General features: G+C 33.2%; 2 protein-coding genes and 1 pseudogene across 2 annotated transcripts; all 3 read right to left on the bottom strand.

The window, feature by feature from the left end:
• Positions 1–3,167: 3,167 nt before the first annotated feature.
• On the bottom strand, positions 3,168–4,747 carry LOC123203943 (myb-related protein 308-like). The gene is made up of 3 exons (XM_044620441.1): positions 4,522–4,747; positions 4,131–4,260; positions 3,168–3,971 (listed from the first exon to the last, which is right to left on the bottom strand). Exons 1-3 carry the CDS (start codon positions 4,649–4,651, stop codon positions 3,623–3,625), a joined length of 609 nt encoding a protein of 202 aa, XP_044476376.1. The 5' UTR covers positions 4,652–4,747; the 3' UTR covers positions 3,168–3,622.
• Positions 4,748–8,024: 3,277 nt separating this feature from the next.
• LOC123204175 (MYB-like transcription factor 4) lies at positions 8,025–9,857 on the bottom strand. The gene is made up of 3 exons (XM_044620756.1): positions 9,571–9,857; positions 9,203–9,332; positions 8,025–8,416 (listed from the first exon to the last, which is right to left on the bottom strand). Exons 1-3 carry the CDS (start codon positions 9,698–9,700, stop codon positions 8,152–8,154), a joined length of 525 nt encoding a protein of 174 aa, XP_044476691.1. The 5' UTR covers positions 9,701–9,857; the 3' UTR covers positions 8,025–8,151.
• A 2,390-nt stretch (positions 9,858–12,247) lies between these two features.
• Positions 12,248–20,859, bottom strand: LOC123204380 (annotated as a pseudogene).
• Positions 20,860–21,061: the final 202 nt, after the last annotated feature.

A 21,061-nucleotide genomic window follows, 5' to 3' on the forward strand; every position in this document is an offset into this window, starting at 1 on the left:
AAGACCTAAGTTTATCTTAGAAGAAAGAGCAACTGGCAGTGGACGATGTTGTTCATTTCCTGGGAAGTGTACGGGTGTTCTATCTTATTAGAACGCACGTTCCATTTTTTATTGTTCATTTTTATCCCAAACGTGCCAGAACTGTGAATGAGTTGATTAGGAACAGATAGATATTCCTTCTTCATAAATGGTGAATCATCTGTTAATCAATATTTACGGTTATTTATAATTATAGAACTGAAACCCGTTGATTTGAGTATATAACTGTGTAGATTCTCAGAAGTGAGATGAAATCAGTCAATGAATTCTGCTAACTAGGACCACAGACAGAATTAAATGCTGATGAATGGAAACTCATAACCAACTTAAATTAAAAGATGGACTCTCTCTCTCTCTCTCTCTCTCTCTCTCTCTCTCTCTCTATATATATATATATATATATATATATATATATATTATATTTTAAATAGTTTTTTATGCAAAAAAAAGAATAAACAGTAAATAAATTTGGTGGCATAATAAAGAGAAATAAGATGGGAAGTAGACATATGAAAGAAAAATTCAGCTACTAAATACGTTAAAAGCAGTTTTCGTGGTAGATTGAATGGTAGATAGATACAGATTTATAGTTGCTTCTTGTGTTTCTGCTACAGATATTCGTCACATGCAACTACTGCTAACAACACAGATAACAAATTACCTACGCATGCACTTATTCATAGCTTCAACAAAATCGTTGAACATTTGGTAGCTTATAACAACACAGATACTTCATGCATATTTTGCATCAAATTCTGCGTTACAACTACAGACTAAAAACTACCTTTTAATTTTCGACAACTCAGCCAATTACCAACACTATACTAGTGACGGTTTCGATCCAAGTTCAGTTTTATCGAACCCCAACTCAAGCTAGAGTTCGTTCCAGCTGATGCACCAGAAGGTTATTGACAGTGTGACTGAATCATTTCTGAAGGATCCAGAGTTCTGTCATCCGAAGAACCTGATGAGCTTGTTCCATAGTTATATCTTTTAACCTATCGGTTAAGTTATCTTAGTAAAGTTCTTAATTTACCCTAATTCTGCAGCTTTTAATTTCTCATTGAATTGCCTGCCATGCATGAATCACAAACCACTTACAATAGTTTATTGTTCCTTTGTCACGATAATCAACGCATGTTATAAAGAGAAAGGGACTGATGGATTGCAATGGAATTTTTAAATATTTGTTTAATATATAATATAACATGACAAAATTAGCTTCAAAATTTTTTTTCTGATAGTTGAAATTCATTGTTATTTTTCTTTGAACATAATTAGCATTAGTTTGATTCTTAGCCCTAATCCTCGAAATCTTTTGACCAAAGGCCTGCCGCTGATTTTGACTACTTTGCTCAAATTTCAGAGACTAAATGGTATATTGAATATGAAAGGATGATGCCCGGCATTCCTTGTTAATTCTAATGATCTGAGTCTCATGCACAAGATCACAAACAACTAATCATGATTATTTCTAGTGTAATACTTCATATATTAAAAGAAGAACACTAATTATATGACTGAATTATTTTAAATTAAAGATAAAATGAATAATTAAATCGCATGATGAAATGTCAGTAATTAATATCATTAGTATCTATCCCTTTGTACATATAGGATAACTCTTGTTAATTTAAGAGTCTTTGGTATCTATCTATTTGTCTATATAGAATAATTATTATTAGTTTATGAGTAATATTATGTGCATTTAAAATAAGTATTAATTAATTTGGATATCAATGATAATGCGTTATAATATAATCTGATATTATTTTATTTTTAATTCAAAATAATCAAATAATATAATGAGAAATACTTTCATTACCCAAATTGGTACAATGTTCTACATAAAGCCTTTGAATTCCAAAATTCTAATTCTCCATTTGAAACATTTGAGAAACTTCTTAATTTTATTTAGGCCAAACGACTATTTCCCACCTAAGGTTTGGTGCAAACCTAACTTCTCATTAATTAATTATTGAAAATTTAAATACCCATCAATTTATTGAATTTCACTGTTATTGTCAGAGGTAAAATTATTATTTATTTAAATATTTAAAAAAACTAAAAATTTATCACATTTCTCATATCTAAATATAAAAATTAACAAATTTTCCTCCACCCAAGGTTTGAAAAATTAATATTTTCTCCTAAAATTTTTAGCCACCACTAACAACAAATGGAGAAGATGGCAGTGAAATTCTCCCTCCCTCCCAGCTTCTCTCTTAGTTGCACTTCATTTTCAGTCATTATTAGCTGAATAAACTCGCTAACAAAGATGAATCATTCGTCTCTAGACAAAAATACAATTTGTCTTTGTCTGAGACAAAAAATCATTTGTCTACAAACAAAGAATGGTTTTTGTCAGCTAGTTTTCTCGATCAGTGAAGGTAAAAGATGAAGCAGGATTGAGAGAGATGCTAGGGGGGAGGGAGAGTGCCATTATCGTTGTCATCTCCGGCTATCAACAATGTGCTGAAAAAATCCTAAAGAGAAAATATAAGTTTTTCAAACTTTAGGTGGGGAAATGTTAGTTTTTAAACTTAGAGATTGAAAATGTGATGAATTTCTAATTTTTTTAAATATTTTTGTTAAATAATAATTTTACCTTTGATAATAACAATGAAATTTAACAGATGGATAAATATTTAAATTTTCAATAATTAACAAATAGGAAATTGGGTTTACACCAAACCTTGAGTGGGAAATAGTCATTTCTTTTATTTACAAGGTTCGCAACTGATGATGATTAACTATATATATAGACTTTATATTATCTTTGGTTCATACTAGATTTAAACTTGTCAATATAAATAAAAAATTTACTTATAGTTTCTAAGAATCCACTATTCTTGCAGCTGATAACTATAATGTAGATCTTACCTTTACATTAAAAATAATAATACTATATATACTAATAATGAATATAAATATAGGTATAAATATTAACATGCTATCGTGTAATTAAATGTCATTTTATTTCTAATTCAAAATCATTCAATCACATGATAATATCTCAACATTTGTATTGTGATTGTATCTACTATTAAATTACAAAATGTTATAGTGTAAAAAAAATTATCCACTATATATAATCATCAATTGAATGAAAAAGAAAAAAAATGTACTAAAGATTTGAACTTAAATGCATTTTACATATCCATTTTTATAAATGGACATAAAAGTTGTACAATATAACACATATTCATTGTGTACAAGACGATTAGCATAGACCATACTTCATATATATATTTCTGTTATAAACATATATAAAAGATATAATTATAACACATATATGATATATTAGACATATTTAAGACAACTCGTTCTAAAAATACGAACGAGTGTATGTCTCCTACACGAATATATAATATGAGTAAAATTACATGTATAAATATTTTTTGCTAACTTATTCATACTGATTATTATGACATATTATCATATTAGACAGTATGCATAAGTCAGAAAAGTTTGCACATGTAATTTTATCCTTATAACATAGGACTTTTTGAAAATCCATCAAATACAAATCCTTACATGTCACATAGGTAGGTAACTTTCGGTTAACTTCTGCATCAGATCATCATTTGAAGAGAAGAAGAGTGGAGGATTTGACTACTGTGTCCTCTTTTGCATCAGTATAAATTAAGTTTTGGTTCATCTCTTTAAAGGGATTAGAGGCAGCAAGACTAAGATTCAAATCAGCTTCATCTGAAATTAAAGCACTACTAGAGATGAGCGGATGTTGATCTTCTTGTTGATGAAACGACTTAACTGATGATTGTGGGCGAAGAACAGAAGAAACGCTGTTAATTCGATGATTATCTGGATTGATTCCCATGCTCAGGAGCTTTCTTCTTAGATGAGAGTTCCAGTAATTTTTCACCTCATTGTCTGTCCTCCCAGGCAACCTTCCAGCTATGAGAGACCACCTGCTTGCAACCAATCATAACTGTAAAATTAAAATTAACAATTTAATTTATACTCTAGTCTATTGTCAAGAAATTGTCCAATTTATATACACAGTTCATTTAGCTTAGCTTGTGGGTTGTGCAACCCAAAAGTAAAAAGTAAATAAATTAAGTAATCACCTATTTCCCAAGAGGGCATGAAGCTTGATGATGAGATCCTCCTCATCTTCACCAAAGTTGCCTCTTTTCAGGTCTGGCCTTAGGTAGTTTATCCATCTTAATCGACAACTTTTCCCACAACGAAGCAAACCTAACAAACCAAATAACAGAAAATATTATTGCCCAAATATTCCCTCTCAGGCTTCTGATTTCTTAAGATACTTTCTTGATCAGAATTCAGAAAGTTAATGAATATTTAAGTAAAGAAGGTTCATGATCATCAAGAAGGTTTATATCATTCCCATGATATGAAATTTCTCATTCCAAGGAGGTTGGAAAAGGAAAAAGATAATAATATTGAGAGAGATATATAATAAAATTTATATAAGTATGTATGTATGTACATACGTACCTGCAGCTTGTGGAATTGAGCGCCATTTACCTTCACCATGCTTAGTGATGTAGTCAATGAGCCTTTGGTCTTCTTCTTTGGACCAGGCTCCTTTATTCATGTCTTGTTTATCGCAGCAAGGTTTTCTCATCTTAATTTTTTGGGAATATGTGAGAAAGAGAAAGAAATTAGGAGGAAGAAGAAGAAGCAGAAGAAATGGGAAGAGAATGAATGAATGAACTAACTGGGTAGAGAAAGGCAAGTCAAATAAAGTTCAGCACCACCATGCTGCTTTCCTAAAGAGTGATGCATGCATGCCCCACAGTTGACTTGGAATGGTGGTTTTTTTTCTTGCTTTCGAACTGTCTACTGACATTTAGATGACTACTTTTAGGGCAACAACATATTTTATTATGCGACTTGATATGATATTGTACTGTTGGACAATAATAAAATTATCGTATAAAAGTTGCACATCTTCAGTCTCTTATTGGAACCCAATTTTAAGAGGCTCTCCGCTTAGCAAGGTGAGTTTGTTTTAATTTCCTTCAATAATATTATTAGTTTTAGTAAGGAAAAATATTGAATGTTTGGGATATATTTTATATATTATTTATGAAGAGTAAGTTTTTTTTTGTTTTCATTTCTATTGGTAGAAGTAAATTAACATTAATTATAATTTAATTTAATAAAATTGGGTATTTAAAAAGTTCAATAAAAATTTATGAATGATTAATACACTTTACAAGTTACCATTTGATTAAACAGTTCAATGTAAGCTTTAAAATTATTTAAACTTCAATGAGAGAATCAAATAATCCCTTATATATGTTGATCAAGGAAAGTCTCCTTTCAAAACATTGAAAAACAACTTCACTTATTCAAAGTAATCATTTAATCAGAAAATTTTTAAGTTAAGAAAAATCATTCATGAAAATTCAAATGAATTTTAAGAGTTTTACGAATTCAAAGACTATAACTCAATCAAATATGATTATAAATCTTGTTTTAATCATTATTTAATATAGTTTCAATTCAAACTCAGGTTTACAAGACTAGTTTAGTGGATTGCTAAAAGAAATTATTATGAAGAGGCAAATTGATTTAATATTGGGGTTATATGCCAACATTTCTCTAGTGCATGCATGGTTTCTTTCTTGTTTTTACACCAATTTATTAGAATTACGGAGAGAAATTAGAGAGAGTCCCTTGAGTAAAATCTTAATGAAATTAAATTCACATTGCGGGCAACTTGTACTAGGACGAGTCAAAGAACAATATTGCTCTTTTTATATCTTTTTCAAGTGATAATTTTATTGTCCTTGCGAAAAGTTAGGTGCAACAATGGAAAAATCAATGAAAGTCTCCGAGCATGGTGGAATTAATTTTCCATTAGGGATAGTGGCTTGTGGATGGTAGGAGTGGATTTAAGTCAAATTAAGCTTAAATAGGAGAATTTGGCTCAAATCCATAAAGTCTAGTTTAAATTGGTGATATTAAGGTAGTCAAAAAAGAAGAAATATAGGTGGAAATGAAAAAAAGTCACCAAACAATAAGAACAGTTGCCGGATAAAATGGAAGAATCGTCCTATGAATATATGTACACACACACACACTAAACATTCTCCTAGTACACTTTAATAAATAAAATACTTACTTCTAAAAATATGAATGAAATATGTAGATAAAAACTTGTCTAAAAACATTATTTATAGTGTGTATATCAAAATTTTCAAACTTGGATTAGACAATGACTCAATTAACGGGTCAACCCAAGTTTTGATTAATCCGACCGTTTAGTTCAAGTTTAAAAATATTGGTATACGAAAAATATGAATATTTGGATCGAACATTGACTCAATCAAAAGGCCAATCCAAGTTTTGATTGGCCTGATCGTCTAGTTCAAGTTTTAAAACAATGTTTTATGAGAAATATGGATACAATGGCAGATTTACCTAAAATTAAATTCATGCATGAAGTCTCCCATTAAAATTGAATGGCAGATGTAAACATGATATTTGACATTATAGTAAATTTGTTTGGCAATGTGTCAAGTTGTGATTGGCTCAATTGAATTCTCTCTTTGAGAACTAGAGTTGTTGCAAATGTTGAATCAATTGAAACAACTCCCGTCCAACAGTCTTATAGCTTGAATATTACACAAGTTGTTGCTGTTGAATGTTTGGTTGTCACTAAACTTTCATGTGTGGAAAATGGAAAATGTATTTTCAAAAGTATAAACAGCTACCTTATCCATATATGTGAAGACACTTTGAAATATGGTTTAATTTGTTGCTCGAATTTTATAATATGCACCTGAATCTTCCCGTCCAAATTGAATCTTTAATTGGATTTTTTGATAGTTCTATAATTCTCATCTAAGGTGATATGCAGCTAAACTTTTTCTTAAACAAACTCACGAAAACAATATTAAAAAATATAACTATTTATATAAATTGTGTACAATAATTGGATGTCATTTTCATACAAATCTATAACAATGTGAGTATAATATCCTTTGTCCAGAGAGTGGAAAGAAAAACTCTCAGTAATTACATATTATTTATTTATTTAAAAAAATTATAAAAACTTTTAATCCAACAATATTTGTTCAAAAGATTTTTAAGGAGTGTTTTTTTTTTTTATAAGTACATTAATTTGTTTATAGATGAGATAATTCTTAAACCAAATTTGAATCCAATAAAATTATGTGTATTGATATTATAAGTGTTAATTTAAATATTTAATAATAATGTATTATCTTGTATCATTATGCAATTTGATAATTTTAAATTAATAATAAAATAACACTTGATTAGATAATAATATATTATTATTAATATTTAAATTCATATTCATACATAACATCACTTACTTGAACAACGACAAAGCATTGGAAACCTCATTATTTGAGTATTGGGTAAAAAACAAATCTAAAAGCTGCCAAATGTGGTGAATAAGAATAATACATAAAGATTATAATTCTCTAAGCCCTACTTGCGAGTGGGAGATATTGTATATTTTTGTTTTATTTTTGACGAGATACTTTGATTGATGGATGTGAATGAGTTAAATCACTCATGAGTTACTCGTAGTTCAATTTGTATTGAGTCAACCTCGTTTGAATTTAAGAGATTCAAGTCTCATACTCGAGCTCAATGTTGTTTGGCTTAGTGAGCTCATAAACTTGCTGAGTATAATATCAATAAACCTTTAAAATTTTAAAATTTTACATTTACACCCCTAAAATCTTTATTTCTTATGTAAATATAGAAAAGATAATTGATAAATATATAAGTTATGCGGTTTAGTTGTAATTTCTCACATCGAGCTCAAGTTCTCACTTTCACTCTCGAGCTCAAGTTTGAGCAACTAACATACGAGCTTGTTGAGTCTGAGTTCAAGCTCGAACCCCATATACCTACTCAATTGAGTTTGTTTAAGTCAAACAATTCTGACCCCAGGCTCATTTGCACCCTTAATTATATAATTGTTTTCAATTTTATGCAGGCATACATCCATCTTTCATATTGAACACATTATTTATCAATGTGGAACAAGACAGAATGAATCAAAACTGATTGTAGCTATGACAAAAAACAAAATAAAAATCATTCTCGACAAAGAAAAAAAATCCTACTTGCAAGTAATTACAAATTAAGATCAGGCAAACCACTAACTGCAAAACTCTCAGGATGAGGACCGCTCATAGAATCCAAGACTCTGGTATTATTATCTTCTGCAGAATTACGTTCCTGGTTATTTGAAAAGAAAGACTTGGCAGTAGTGGGTCTTATATGATGATTTTTGGGATCTATTCCCATTTGCAGCAGTTTTCGTTTCAGATGAGTATTCCAATAATTCTTCACTTCATTGTCTGTTCTTCCTGGTAATCTTCCAGCTATCAGTGACCACCTGCAAAATTCAAATAAACTCTACACGTTAATATTTAATTCCTTATTATAAATTTATTGCATGCAACAAAGTATATATAATTTTTTGGGATATTGAAAATTTTGCCACAAAATGGGTTCACCTATACAATTATATCATGCTTTTTACTGAATAAGTATTTTTACCACTTGGTTTATTAAATACCTAAACTATCCCTATTTTCAACTATCATAGAATACTGTTGTTCCTTAAGGTCATCACTACTGATTAAATTTTCTTCATCAGTAATGAACAAAACATTCTTTACACACCCCACAAGTGCTGTGATTTTTAAAAATAATTACTTACTAATATGAAGATCAGGTTAGCGTTCACGCCAAAGAGCTTTTCACTATTTTTTATTCAAATTTGAATTTTTGTTAATTCATTCCCAGTTTAATTGTCAATATCTTAATTATATTATAACAACATTAAATAATATAATAACATAAAATTATATCATTAAATAATAATAAATTATATTTTACATAAAATTATAAATATAAATCTATTATACATTCGTTCTCTCTCTTTTGTGGTTATAAGATTGAAGATAGAGATAGTTTAAGTATTTTAATAAATAAAATGATAAAATAGTTTAGTCGGTTGTATGTGTGATATAATTGTATTAATAGACCATTTTATGACAAAAATTTCAGTATCCCTAATTTTTGTTAACATGGACATGTTTACGTTGTTTTTTATGAACCAGAATAAATCGTCAAGTTAGAGGGCTTCAAGAAATGGAGAAATATTTTTTTCAATTACCTGTTTCCAAGAAGTGCATGCAGCTTAATGATAAGGTCTTCTTCATCTTGGCCAAAGTTGCCTCGTTTAAGGTCTGGCCTCAGATAATTCACCCATCTCAGTCTGCAGCTTTTTCCACAACGAAGCAACCCTGAACACCATGCCAACCATGTATATTTCAACAACAACTCATGATTCTAAACTGATCATTTTTCTTCAGCAACATAGAATATGGTCTGTAAACATAATGTCATTAGCAAAACAGACATTATCCTTCTGGGGAAATTTTAGCCTAATAAACCTGACTATTGGAACCTATTTTCTTAGAGGGAGTTGTAGAAAATGTTACAGGTTGGTTGTAGAGGATGAGGAGACAAATATAGATGTACCAGCAGCTGGAGGAATGGAGCGCCAGCAGCCTTCTCCATGCTTTTGAATATAGTCAATGAGCTTCTGATCTTCATGTTTAGTCCAAGCTCCTTTGTTGGTTTCATTCTTTTCACAGCAAGGCTTCCTCATTGTAATAATAAAAAAAGCTTTAACGAAAAACAAGCGCCGAGATGATGAAGATGACACAAGCCAATAGCTTTCGATGGAATGAGAGGCAGAAAGAGAGATGAAGAAGAAGAATCGAATGGAGCAGAAGGGCAGTGAATTGATATGAAGAATATAAGGGAAGAGAAGAGAGAGAATAAATTTTAATTTCCAAGTGAAATTGACTTACAGTTGGGACAGACAAAGAATCTTTGGTCTAAGGAGCTGCATGATATTAATGGCTCTGATAAATTATATATTTTGATTTTCTATCTCCATGGTTGGATTACCTGAGCTCACCTACCGTGTTCAATGGATTCTTATGAATTTAACTTTAAGTTCCTCACTTTGATCGACCTTTTTCTAGTGTTAATTTTGGATATATCTACTTCCATGCCACCCTTGCACGATTACATAGTCGCTCATACATCATTTTATGTGGGGATGGAATCCATCCTATCGGAGGTTGGCACTAGTCTCATTCATACCAGTATACAATGCTATTGGAATAGTGAGTTTATATGGAATCTAATTGCCCATTAAGAACTCTAATTCAAAATATACGTTCTACCGAAAAAAATAACCCCAGACCGAGGGGAGAAATTTATCTTTTAATATTAATTAATCTCAAATAATCAACCAAACAAAATGTCCAAGAAAAAAAATGAATCAAAAGGCTGGATAATAAAAAGTGTTATCTTTGAGAATAATTTTTACTTTAGAATCAATTCAAATTAATTTAAACTCAAAAATTTTGATAGATTTAAACTCGATTCTATTATAAAAACAAGTGTAATCTTTAATTTAAATTTAAATTATTTGATCTGAACTCAATTTTAAATTCAAACAACTTTGATTGAATTGAGTTCAATCTTCAATTATTAATATACATGGACTGATGATTGATAATGTAAGAGATTCTTACAATTTTTTTTTTTTTAATTTCCACTAATTGTGGGGATTGTTAATTTTAATTTACTCATGATTAAGTCAATCATTAATAGCATTTTAAAGTGAATTAAATTAATAAATCCACGGGAAAAACCAACGGATGGATGGTAGGTTAAAATCACATGGTGGGGTTAAGGTTGACTGTTAGATTTGAAAGGGGGGAAACTGTCATTGCCACAAGGTTTATTTTTTATATACACTTCTTCCACCATCTATTAATGTACACATAAACAAGTGTGGATCAGATAAAAAGGTCGGCTTATGGTCATTTTAACTGAATTGGTGATATTAGTATAATAAAATTAAAATTTTAAGATGAATTTTAATATATGATATCAATATAATAATTAGACAATTTGATCTAATGATTGAACTAGAGTTCAAACTATTCACCTTATCATTTGTGAGTTAATCTAATTCAATGAATAATATGAATACTCAAATCAAATGTGATATTGATTTCTGATCGAATTAACCAATCCAGTATGAATTTTAAAATAATGAGCCTTAAATGAAAAAGAAACTAATATGTAAGTTGGTTAATTATGATGTATGAACATAAACCCTAAAAAATTATAAGCAATGGATTAAAATGCATAGCATGGACAAATAATAGTTATTATACATGATAATTAGAAAAGAAAATGAATGATTCCCAATATTCTTTTCGGTTGCTAGAGACAGATGAAGAATTTGTTTGTATGTTGTTTTTTTGGGGCTCAAAGAGCAGTTACAGATAGTATAATGTTATAAAAATGAAATTTGAATGTTAGATATATAATTGTATTAATGGTAAGGGTGCTGGTCGTTGAAGAACTAGCCATATTCAAAACATGAGTTTGGATTAGGGTTATGGTTAGGCTTAGGGTTTAATCAAGACTTAGAAGAAAGCATCATCATGTAACATTAACACATCATCTAGTTAATGGAAAACACGTATATTCACATCAAGGCGTAGGTGGTGATCATTAATTAGCTAATGGAAAATGGGTATATTCAAATGGAATCGAATATAAACAAAAGTTAAATCAAATATGATTTAAATATAAAACGATTAGTTTGAACTTGAATTTAATTTATTTAAATTAGTGATGAGTAGGTTAGAGAAATTGTTAAAGAAGAAGGGTTTTTCAAAGATGATGAAAGAAAGCTTGAAATTAGCCAAAGAAAATATAGTCATCAAACAAAAAATGAATTTGTTTGATTAAATCCAATTGATTTAAGTTGATTTTAAGCTAAAACTACCCTGTTTGAACTCAAATGGTTAACTTGAGCAACTCAATCAAATCCCAACCTTGCTCTGAAACCTTTCAAACAAGAAATATATATTAATTTATTTGATGGCAAAAGACTGATGGATGGGAAAAAGCTAGGAGAATCTTCCAAAAATAATAACAGTGATCCTTTTTCTTCTATAAATTGGTAGACATAAAAAAAGAAAGAAAAGATAAGGTCAAAATGGATTGGAGAGATCTTAGTATATAAATGGGCTATTTTACCTTCTTGGTGTTAACCTAAATGGCCCATTTCTTTTATCAGGGCCCATTTGGCCCACCGATAGAAAAATTTCAACATCTTGCATTGAGTAGAGTGTACTGATTTCTAGCACGATGAAGATAATAAAGATAAAACAATAATATTCAATCTACAGGAGGCTGCAACACATTCTACGATGATGTATGAAAAAACTTGCAAATCCTGGTACATCTTCAAAATTTACAACATCACCCTTTTACAAGAGACCAAATTTGGGAAAAATAATACAGAACCAGAATCCTTACGGTGCCCTGAACTACACACTGCCAGCCATAGCTCAAGTTCTGCAGAAACATGACAGAACCTAAAAGGCTCGAAAGGTCTTCTTTCACCAAAATGAATGTAGATGAGAATGTCAAAAACATTGATGCACTTATGACAATCATAAACACTGAAGAAACGTCTGGCTTCCACCGAAATCAACAAGAAATCTCTGCACCGCAAAGAGGGAACAAGTCTTCCTTGTTGGTGAATTGAACCATTCTGTTCATAGTCAATTGGATTATAACCCAAATAGTCGCAACAATGATAGTATGATGTTCAGTTCCCGGTAGAGGAAGTTTCCTTTTGTTCCTTCCACTCCATGGCAAGCCAAATTCAAACAAAGCAAACCATTAAAATCAGCATGGATTCGCCAAAATTCTAAATCCTGAGCAGAAAACCAGCTGCATGGGCGTCCAGAAATCATCTGTTAGGGCTAAAGTTTATACTCGGAGAAAAGGAAAAAAGGGAGCAAAAGGAGTGACACCTGGCCGCAGATTGGGAGGAACAGATGTCAGGCAACAGGCTGGGAATATAGTAACAGACATGCAGCAGACCAGGGATAGAGTATCAGACAGCGTGCGCCAAGGATGATACTGCAGCATTACAACAGAAGCAGGGGACCAGGAAAAGTATGCAGGACTGAGGAGGTGGCAATACAGGATTAGCCAAGCAGTAAACTTATTTGTTTTACTTTCAGAGAAACTGCTCAATACAAAAACTCAGTTTCAATCAATTACATTGCAAGCTTTTGTGATACAAACTCAATATTTACACATCCTATTTTCTGCACTATTATATCTGATTGTGCGGGTGGACGAAAGGTTGGTGACAGCTGTTGAGTGCCTTCTGGTGTTGAGCTTGAAAACTGGTCCTGCTGTGTGGAAACACCAGATCTGTATCATCATCCTCATTGTGGAGTCACCTTCTAAATGTGGATACAAGCATACTCAGTGGAACTAACCAAAGTGTTGTCATCAGTGAAAGTTAAAACATAAACCCCACCTGAATGAGCTCTGGATTGTCAACTTCCTAAATCATAACACATGTATTAAGAGATCCAGTAGCAACCATACTGTCATCAGGTGACCAAGCAAGACAGTAGATGCGAGCAGTGTAGTATAACATGCTCTTAAGCTTCACCTGCAAGAGATCATTTGTAAATAATTTTTATTATATTTCATTATTCAGCTAGTATAAAAAGCATTTGACTGTTTATGCCAAATACTTCTCGAGAGACACAATGCTGGACTATGGCTTCTCGATTCAGATTACCAGATGCAAACATTGAAACAAGAGGAGAGTAGCGTATGAAACTAACAGCTCCCTGATGCTTCTCAAGGACAGCCTCCCCTACAAATATATCTCCTGTAATTGAGTATATATGCAGTTTACCATCTGGTCCACCTATAATGGCCTCACTTCCATCAAGTACAACGACAGAAGCTGTCACATCAAAACCATGGTTAATGGTTGACACTACTTTTGCACCTTGAAGCATAAGAACTCCTGAATCAGTTGTGGACAAAGCAATTTCAGGAGAGAGAAGGGCAAGGCTTAAGTCTTTTGGCTGACTGCTAATATCAATGGAATTTGCATCTCCACACTGATACCCTTGAAGAGAAACTCTCCGTACCTGGGTTATAGGAAACAGAAGCACAGGAAATCATCAGAAATTGAAGAACCACAGGATTCCTTTTCTATCGAAATTGAAAAATTAGATGTAGATAACAAAAATTATTAAGAATTCCACTTTAAAAAATTCATTAAAATTTTGACAAATCTGAGAAGCTTATTCCTAGTCTTTTCAGTTGACAAATAAAAATACATGTAAACAATTAAGTTTTAAAGTTCCAAGTAAGATTAGAAAACTTGAAGAGTGTTAATCACCTTGTTGTCAACAATTTCGTCTTCAAGAGCAGCTAGACATTTGATTTGAGAATTCTCTTTCCCCTGCAATTTACCACTATAGCCAACTCTTTGGATCCATTTAACAATTAGACCATCTTAGCTGCTAGACAATATAACTATTGGGGCACTGTTGAGCACAGCTAATGAAGTAGCATTTTTCGTTGGTCCAGATAATTGCTGCGGGCTTTTCTCCAGATTACTTGCTGAAAATATACTGATTGTGCCACCAAGAGAAACAGTGACAAGAAAATCATTGTCAGAGATATCCAACTAGCATATCATCCACTCCACCGGAGCCAGGAGGAATCCCATTTTTTTTTTTTTTTTAGCCTTTCTATTATTATCATTAGAGATCTCCCATACTTTTGCTGAATGTTAGCAGACAGTGTCAGCACCTAAAAATAAATTTTCACCGGTAAATATAAGTAAAATTCCCAATCATTTTTATTAAGCCGGAAGGAGGTGCAAACACAAATAATACTGCCGGTAAGAAGGCTGCAAACGAAATTGTCTTTTATTTGTGCAGAAAATAATTCCCACATCTGAAATTGAGAATGATAACTCTGCCAAATTGAGTAATTTTCACATATTTATTATATCAACCTTGAAGAGAAAGTTTAGGAATTTAGTTAAGACTTTTTGTTTGAATAAGTCCTAATCATTAGGATATTTGTTATCTATGTTCTCATTATTGCACTCATCACGTTGAGTAGTTGAAAACGTGAACAAGTTTTTCTCATTCTGTTAAGATTGTAAAAGGCTATTTATGCCTAAGTTTATTAAATAAAAAAAGGTGAGTTATCTCCAAAGTTGTTGAGTACCTTCACTTTGGAACTGCATTCTTTTCATTTTGGTATCAGAGCCTTTGAAATTCTTGTAGCAACAAAACAAATGACTACTGAAGGAAAATGTGTGCAGCCATCCATTCCTCGCTTTAATGGTCACTATGACCATTGGGGCATGTTGATGGAAAATTTCCTACGATCTAAGGAATTATGGGGGCTGGTGGAAATTGGCTATGAGGAGCCAGCAGATGGATCAGTGCAGACAGAAGCACAACGAAAGAAGCTAGAAGAATTGAAGCTGAAAGATATGAAAGTTAAAAACTTTCTCTTCCAGGCTATAGATCGGACTATACTGGAGACCATTCTTGTGAAGAACACTTCCAACCAAATTTAGGAGTCTATGAAAAGGAAGTTTGAAGGGAATGCTAGAGTCAATAGGTCACATCTACAAGCTCTCCGCAGAGAGTTTGAGACTCTGGAGATGAAGGTTGGAGAAGGAGTCTTTGAGTATTTTTCAAGAGTGTTGACAGTAGCCAACAAAATGAGAACATATGGGGAGCAGATGCAAGATGTCATAGTTGTGGAGAAGATTCTCAGATCACTGAGTGAAAAGTTTAATTTTATTGTTTGCTCGATTGAGGAGTCCAAAGACATCGATCAACTTTCCATTGATGAATTGCAGAGCTCATTGATTGTTCATGAGCAAAAACTCCAGCGACATACAGGAGAAGAACAAGCACTCAAGATCAGTCATGAAGACAGCTTTGGTGCAAGAGGACGAGGTCGAGGTACGTACAGAGGCAGAGAAAAAGGGAGACGCCAACCCTTCAACAAAGCTACAGTGGAATGCTTCAAGTTCCACAAACTTGGACATTTTCAAGTTGAATGTCCAAGCTTGGTTAAGGAAGTCAACGATGCTGAATTAGGAGAACAAGAAGAGATGTTGCTAATGTCATATATGGAGATGAACGGTGCACAAAGGGGAAATGTCTGGTTTTTAGATTCTAGATGTAGCAACCACATGTGTGGTGACAAGAGTTTGTTTGCTGATCTGGATGAGAACTTCAGGCAGAAGGTAACGTTGGGAAACAACACAAGGATGGATGTGCTAGGTAAAGGCAATGTGAGATTGAAAGTAAGTGGGTTTACACATGTTATTAGTGAAATATTTTTTGTGCCTGAACTAAAGAACAATTTGTTAAGCATTGGTCAATTACAAGAAAAAGGGTTGGCGATTCTCATCCAACATGGAATGCTCAAGATTTATCATCCAGAGAAAGGGCTCATAATACAGACTGAGATGTCAACAAATAGGATGTTTGTGTTGCTAGCAGAACCACTGTCACAAAAGCCAACCTGCTTCTACACCTCCACAGAGGATATGGCACACTTATGGCATTGTCATTATGGACATTTGAGTTACAAGGGGTTAAGGACTCTCCAGTTTAAGAAGATGGTACATAGGTTACCTCAGTTCAAAACTCCAACAATAGTGTGTGCAAACTGTATTATTAGAAAACAACATAGAGATCCAATTCCCAAGTCGAGCAATTGGAGGGCCATAGAAAAGCTCCAACTTGTTCATGCAGATATCTGCGGACCAATTTCTCCTATTTCTAACAGTAAGAAGAGGTACATTCTATGCTTTATTGATGATCTCACTAGAAAAGCATGGGCTTATTTTTTAGTAGAAAAATCTGAAGCATTAAGTATGTTCAAACGATTTAAGAACAATGGAGAGAAAGAAGTAGGAGGATATATTAAATGTTTGAGAACAGATTAAGGAGGAGAGTTCACGTCACTCGAGTTTAATGAGTTTTGTACAGAGTATGGCATCAAAAGGCAATTGACTGCAACGTACACTCCACAGCAGAACGGAGTAGCAAAAAGGAAGAATCGAACTGTAATGAACATGGTTCGATGCATGCTATCTGAAAGGAGGATACCAAAGACCTTTTGGCCAGAGGCGGTGAACTGGACAATACATGTTCTGAATCGAAGTCCTACATTGGCTGTGAAAAATCAAACACCTGAAGAGGCCTAGAGTGGAAACAGACCCTCAGTTGATTACTTTAGAGTTTTCGGTTGTGTGGCACGTGTGCATGTACCTGATGTGACAAGGAAAAAGCTAGATGCAAAAAGTCTTGCTTGCGTGCTATTAGGAGTAAGTGAAGAGTCTAAAGCATATAGACTTTATGATCCAATTGCAAGGAAGGTTGTAATTAGCAGAGATGTAGTGTTTGAGGAAGAAAAATCATGGAGCTGGGATAAGAATTATGAAGAGCACATAATGGCTAATTTGGAATGGGATGATAATGAGGCAACAAACGAAGAAAATCAAGAAGTAGTGAGCAGAGAAGAAGAAGAAGCCGTTGAACTAGTTGAAAGTTTTCAAAATGACGAAAATGAAGGAGAATTATCCAGTCCTAATAAGGGAAGAAATAAAATGCCTCCAGGGTGGATGAGAGATTATGTAACTGGGGAAGGACTTTCAGAAGAGGAAGATGCAAATGTCAATCCGACTCTGTTTGCTTCAACAGATCCAGTACATTTTAAGAAGGCAGTGAAACATGACAAATGGAGGACAACTATGGACATGGAGATACAAGCTATAGAGAGAAACAACACATGGGAACTCACTGATCTCCCTAAAGGTGGAAAGAAGATTGGAGTGAAGTGGGTTTATAAAACTAAATTCAAAGAGAATGGAGAAGTGGACAAATTGAAGGCTCGTTTGGTGGCAAAAGGATATGTGCAACAGCAAGGGACAGATTACACAGAAGTATTTGTACCAGTTGCGAGAATGGACACAGTGAGAATGATTGTGGCTCTAGCAGCTCAAAAAAACTGGACTCTCTATCAACTTGACATTAAATCTGCCTTTTTGCATGGAGAACTTAAAGAAGAATTGTATGTGGAGCAGCCGAAGGGTTATGAACTGAAGAACAATCCTCAGAAAGTTTACAGGTTGAAGAAAGCCCTATATGGACTAAAACAAGCTCCACGAGCATGGTTCAGTCATATTGAAGCACACTTTATAAATGAAGGGTTCGAGAAGTGTTAGAGTGAGCATACTTTATTCATTAAAACAAATAAGGGAGGTAAGATTCTTATTGTTAGTTTATACGTTGATGATTTAATATTTACTAGCAATGATGAATTAATGTTTACTAAATTTAAAAATTTCATGTTGAGGGAATTTGATATGACTGATTTGGGAAGAATGATATTTTTTTTAGGCATAGAAGTTTTGCAAAGGTCAGATGGGATTTATATTTGTCAAAGAAAATATGCTTTAGACATGTTGAAGAGGTTTAGGATGGAAAACAGCAACTCAGTTCATAATCCTATCGTTCCAGGTTGTAAACTTTTTAAAGATGAAAATGGGGTCCGTATTGATGAAACTTTATTTAAGCAAATGGTAGGATGTCTCATGTACTTAACAGCTACAAGGCCAGATTTGATATTTGCAGTAAGCTTGATTAGCAGGTACATGGCCAAACCATCTGAATTGCATCTAATGGTAGCTAAGAGGATACTGAGATACTTGAAAGGAACTATTGAACTTGGAATTTTCTACAAGAAGGGAGGGTGTGAAGGTCTGGTTGGATATGTAGATAGTGACTATGCAGGAGATATAGAAGATAGAAAAAGTACATCAGGCTATGTTTTCATGCTAGGATTTAGAGTTGTTGCCTGATCTTCAAGAAAGCAACCTATAGTCAAGTTCTCAACCACAGAAACAGAGTTTGTGGTCGCGGCTGCTTGTGCTAGTCAAGCTGTTTGGATGAAGAGAATAATTGAGAAGCTGAGTTTGGAGGAAAGTAAGTGTACAACAATTTTTTGTGATAACAGCTCCACCATTAAGTTGTCAAAAAATCCAGTGTTACACGGTCGAAGCAAGCACATTGATGTGTGTTTTCACTTTCTTCATGATCTTGCACGAGAAGGAGCAATTGAATTAGTTTATTGTGTAACACAAGATCAGCTGGCAGATATGATGACAAAGCCCCTCACAGTGGATGCATTACAGAAGTTTCGAAGTCAGTTGGGAGTTTGTCAAGTTCCTGAATTAAACTAGTGGACAACTAGTTTAAGGGAAGGAATGAAGAGAAAGTTTAAGAATTTAGTTAAGACTTTTTGTTTGAATAAGTCCTAATCATTAGGATATTTGTTATCTGTGTTCTCATTATTGCACTCATCACGTTGAGTAATTGAAAACGTAAGCAAGTTTTTCTCATTCTGTTAAAATTGTAAAAGGTTATTTATGCCTAAGTTTGTTAAATAAAAAAAGATGAGTTATCTCTAAAGTTGTTGAGTACCTTCACTTTGGAACTGCATTCTTTTCAAACCTAACAAATATTTTTTCATCATCCTAATTGGAAGAAGTACTTACTTCTGACACAAGCCCTGCTTCACTACATTGAATGTACAGATACACAGTACTATTCCGAAGAAAATAAAATAGCATGACAAGATATCTACTTCCATACGAAGTTTCACCTCACAGCATAGTCTTTTCCTTGTTATTTAAAAATTTTAGAGAGTCAAAATCTAATCTAATTAAGCTCTCTTGCACATTAAATTCAATGTAACTGAAAGAAGTACCAACTTCTGACACGAGCCCCGCTTCACTAAATTCAATGTATAGATACACAGCGTGTACTATTCCGAAGAAAATAAAATGGCATGACATGATATCTACTTCCATACGAAGTTTCATTCACCTCACAACATAGTTTCTCTCTTGTTATTTAAAAATTTTAGAGTCCAAATCTAATCCAATTAAGCTCTCCTGCACATCAAGAAATTAGAATGCATATTGAGATGCAAACCTGTTTACCATCGGGACTCCAGCTGACACCATTAATGCTGCCTTTATGACCATCTTCAGAGGACAACTAATCTTTCCATAATAATTATACCTTTTTTGTCAGAGCTTACACTGATAAACTTGCCGCCATCTGGAGAAAATCTGACACAATTGACAAAATTTGAATGATCCCTGCAAATCTATCAACCAAAATTTCAGATGATGAAGTACTATGAAGAAAGAAGGATAGCAGAAACCTTCAAAATTGCTTGCAACATTTGCAATATCCGTCTTGTTCCTTTCATATATTATGCAATCAAGGGAAATAAGAGAAATTCAAAACACAAAACTCGATCAACTTGCAAATATTATACAAAACATAATGCCAATAAACATTGTGCCGGTGAACCCGTGATGACAAACCTTTGAGATAACTTAAATTTAAATGATGGTCCTTCATAGAAATTGGCGAAAAAAATCTTCTCCACATGTCGCAATGCGAAATGGCATTGTTTGCTTGAAGGCACAACTTAGAACACGTCTTGAATGGCCATCAAATTCTCCTACATTTGTGCCAGAATCCCACCTGCTCAACATTACATTCACAAACAATTAGTTCGTGAGCAAGAGCACAAGATTTCAATCATTTATACAAGTAAAATTATAACTTTATCATGAGATTATTAAGTATCATTATAACTTTCAAATTTAAAAGTGAACTTTTTTCACAGAACTCACATGAAAGCACCAACAAGCGATTTCTCCGTCCCATCGCGACAAGAAACGATCCTCAACCCGTCGGTCGACCACTGGAGGTCGTCGATCCGACCAGACAACACCCGAAACTCCTTCTTCAACACGCACCGCGCCACGCTCGATATCGAAATTCATCGGCCACGCTCCGTCGACGGCACGCACGCGTAGGTTTCAACTAGCTTTGGGGGCATTTTCGGAACTTCAACAGTTCGAAGAGAGGGTTGTGAAAACGAAAGAGTGGGGAGCTTGAAAACGGTGCGTTTTATGTTGGATTTTTGTTGTGCACGTGTAATGCTACTATAGGTGAATTTTACATAACGTCAAGCCGAATTC

This window comes from Mangifera indica, chromosome 20, assembly GCF_011075055.1.
Source record: "Mangifera indica cultivar Alphonso chromosome 20, CATAS_Mindica_2.1, whole genome shotgun sequence".
Taxonomy (NCBI): domain Eukaryota; kingdom Viridiplantae; phylum Streptophyta; class Magnoliopsida; order Sapindales; family Anacardiaceae; genus Mangifera; species Mangifera indica.

Excerpts from the sequence above, each read along its gene's own strand:
- LOC123204175 (XM_044620756.1), bottom strand. The coding sequence starts at position 9,700 with ATGAGGAAGCCTTGCTGTGAAAAGAATGAAACCAACAAAGGAGCTTGG. Across the intron at positions 9,333-9,570 it reads CTCCATTCCTCCAGCTGCTG|GGTTGCTTCGTTGTGGAAAA; the intron begins GTACATCTATAT and ends CATGGTGTTCAG. Across the intron at positions 8,417-9,202 it reads CATGCACTTCTTGGAAACAG|GTGGTCACTGATAGCTGGAA; the intron begins GTAATTGAAAAA and ends TGAATTTTGCAG.
- LOC123203943 (XM_044620441.1), bottom strand. The coding sequence starts at position 4,651 with ATGAGAAAACCTTGCTGCGATAAACAAGACATGAATAAAGGAGCCTGG. Across the intron at positions 4,261-4,521 it reads CTCAATTCCACAAGCTGCAG|GTTTGCTTCGTTGTGGGAAA; the intron begins GTACGTATGTAC and ends TTGGTTTGTTAG. Across the intron at positions 3,972-4,130 it reads CATGCCCTCTTGGGAAATAG|GTGGTCTCTCATAGCTGGAA; the intron begins GTGATTACTTAA and ends GGTTGCAAGCAG.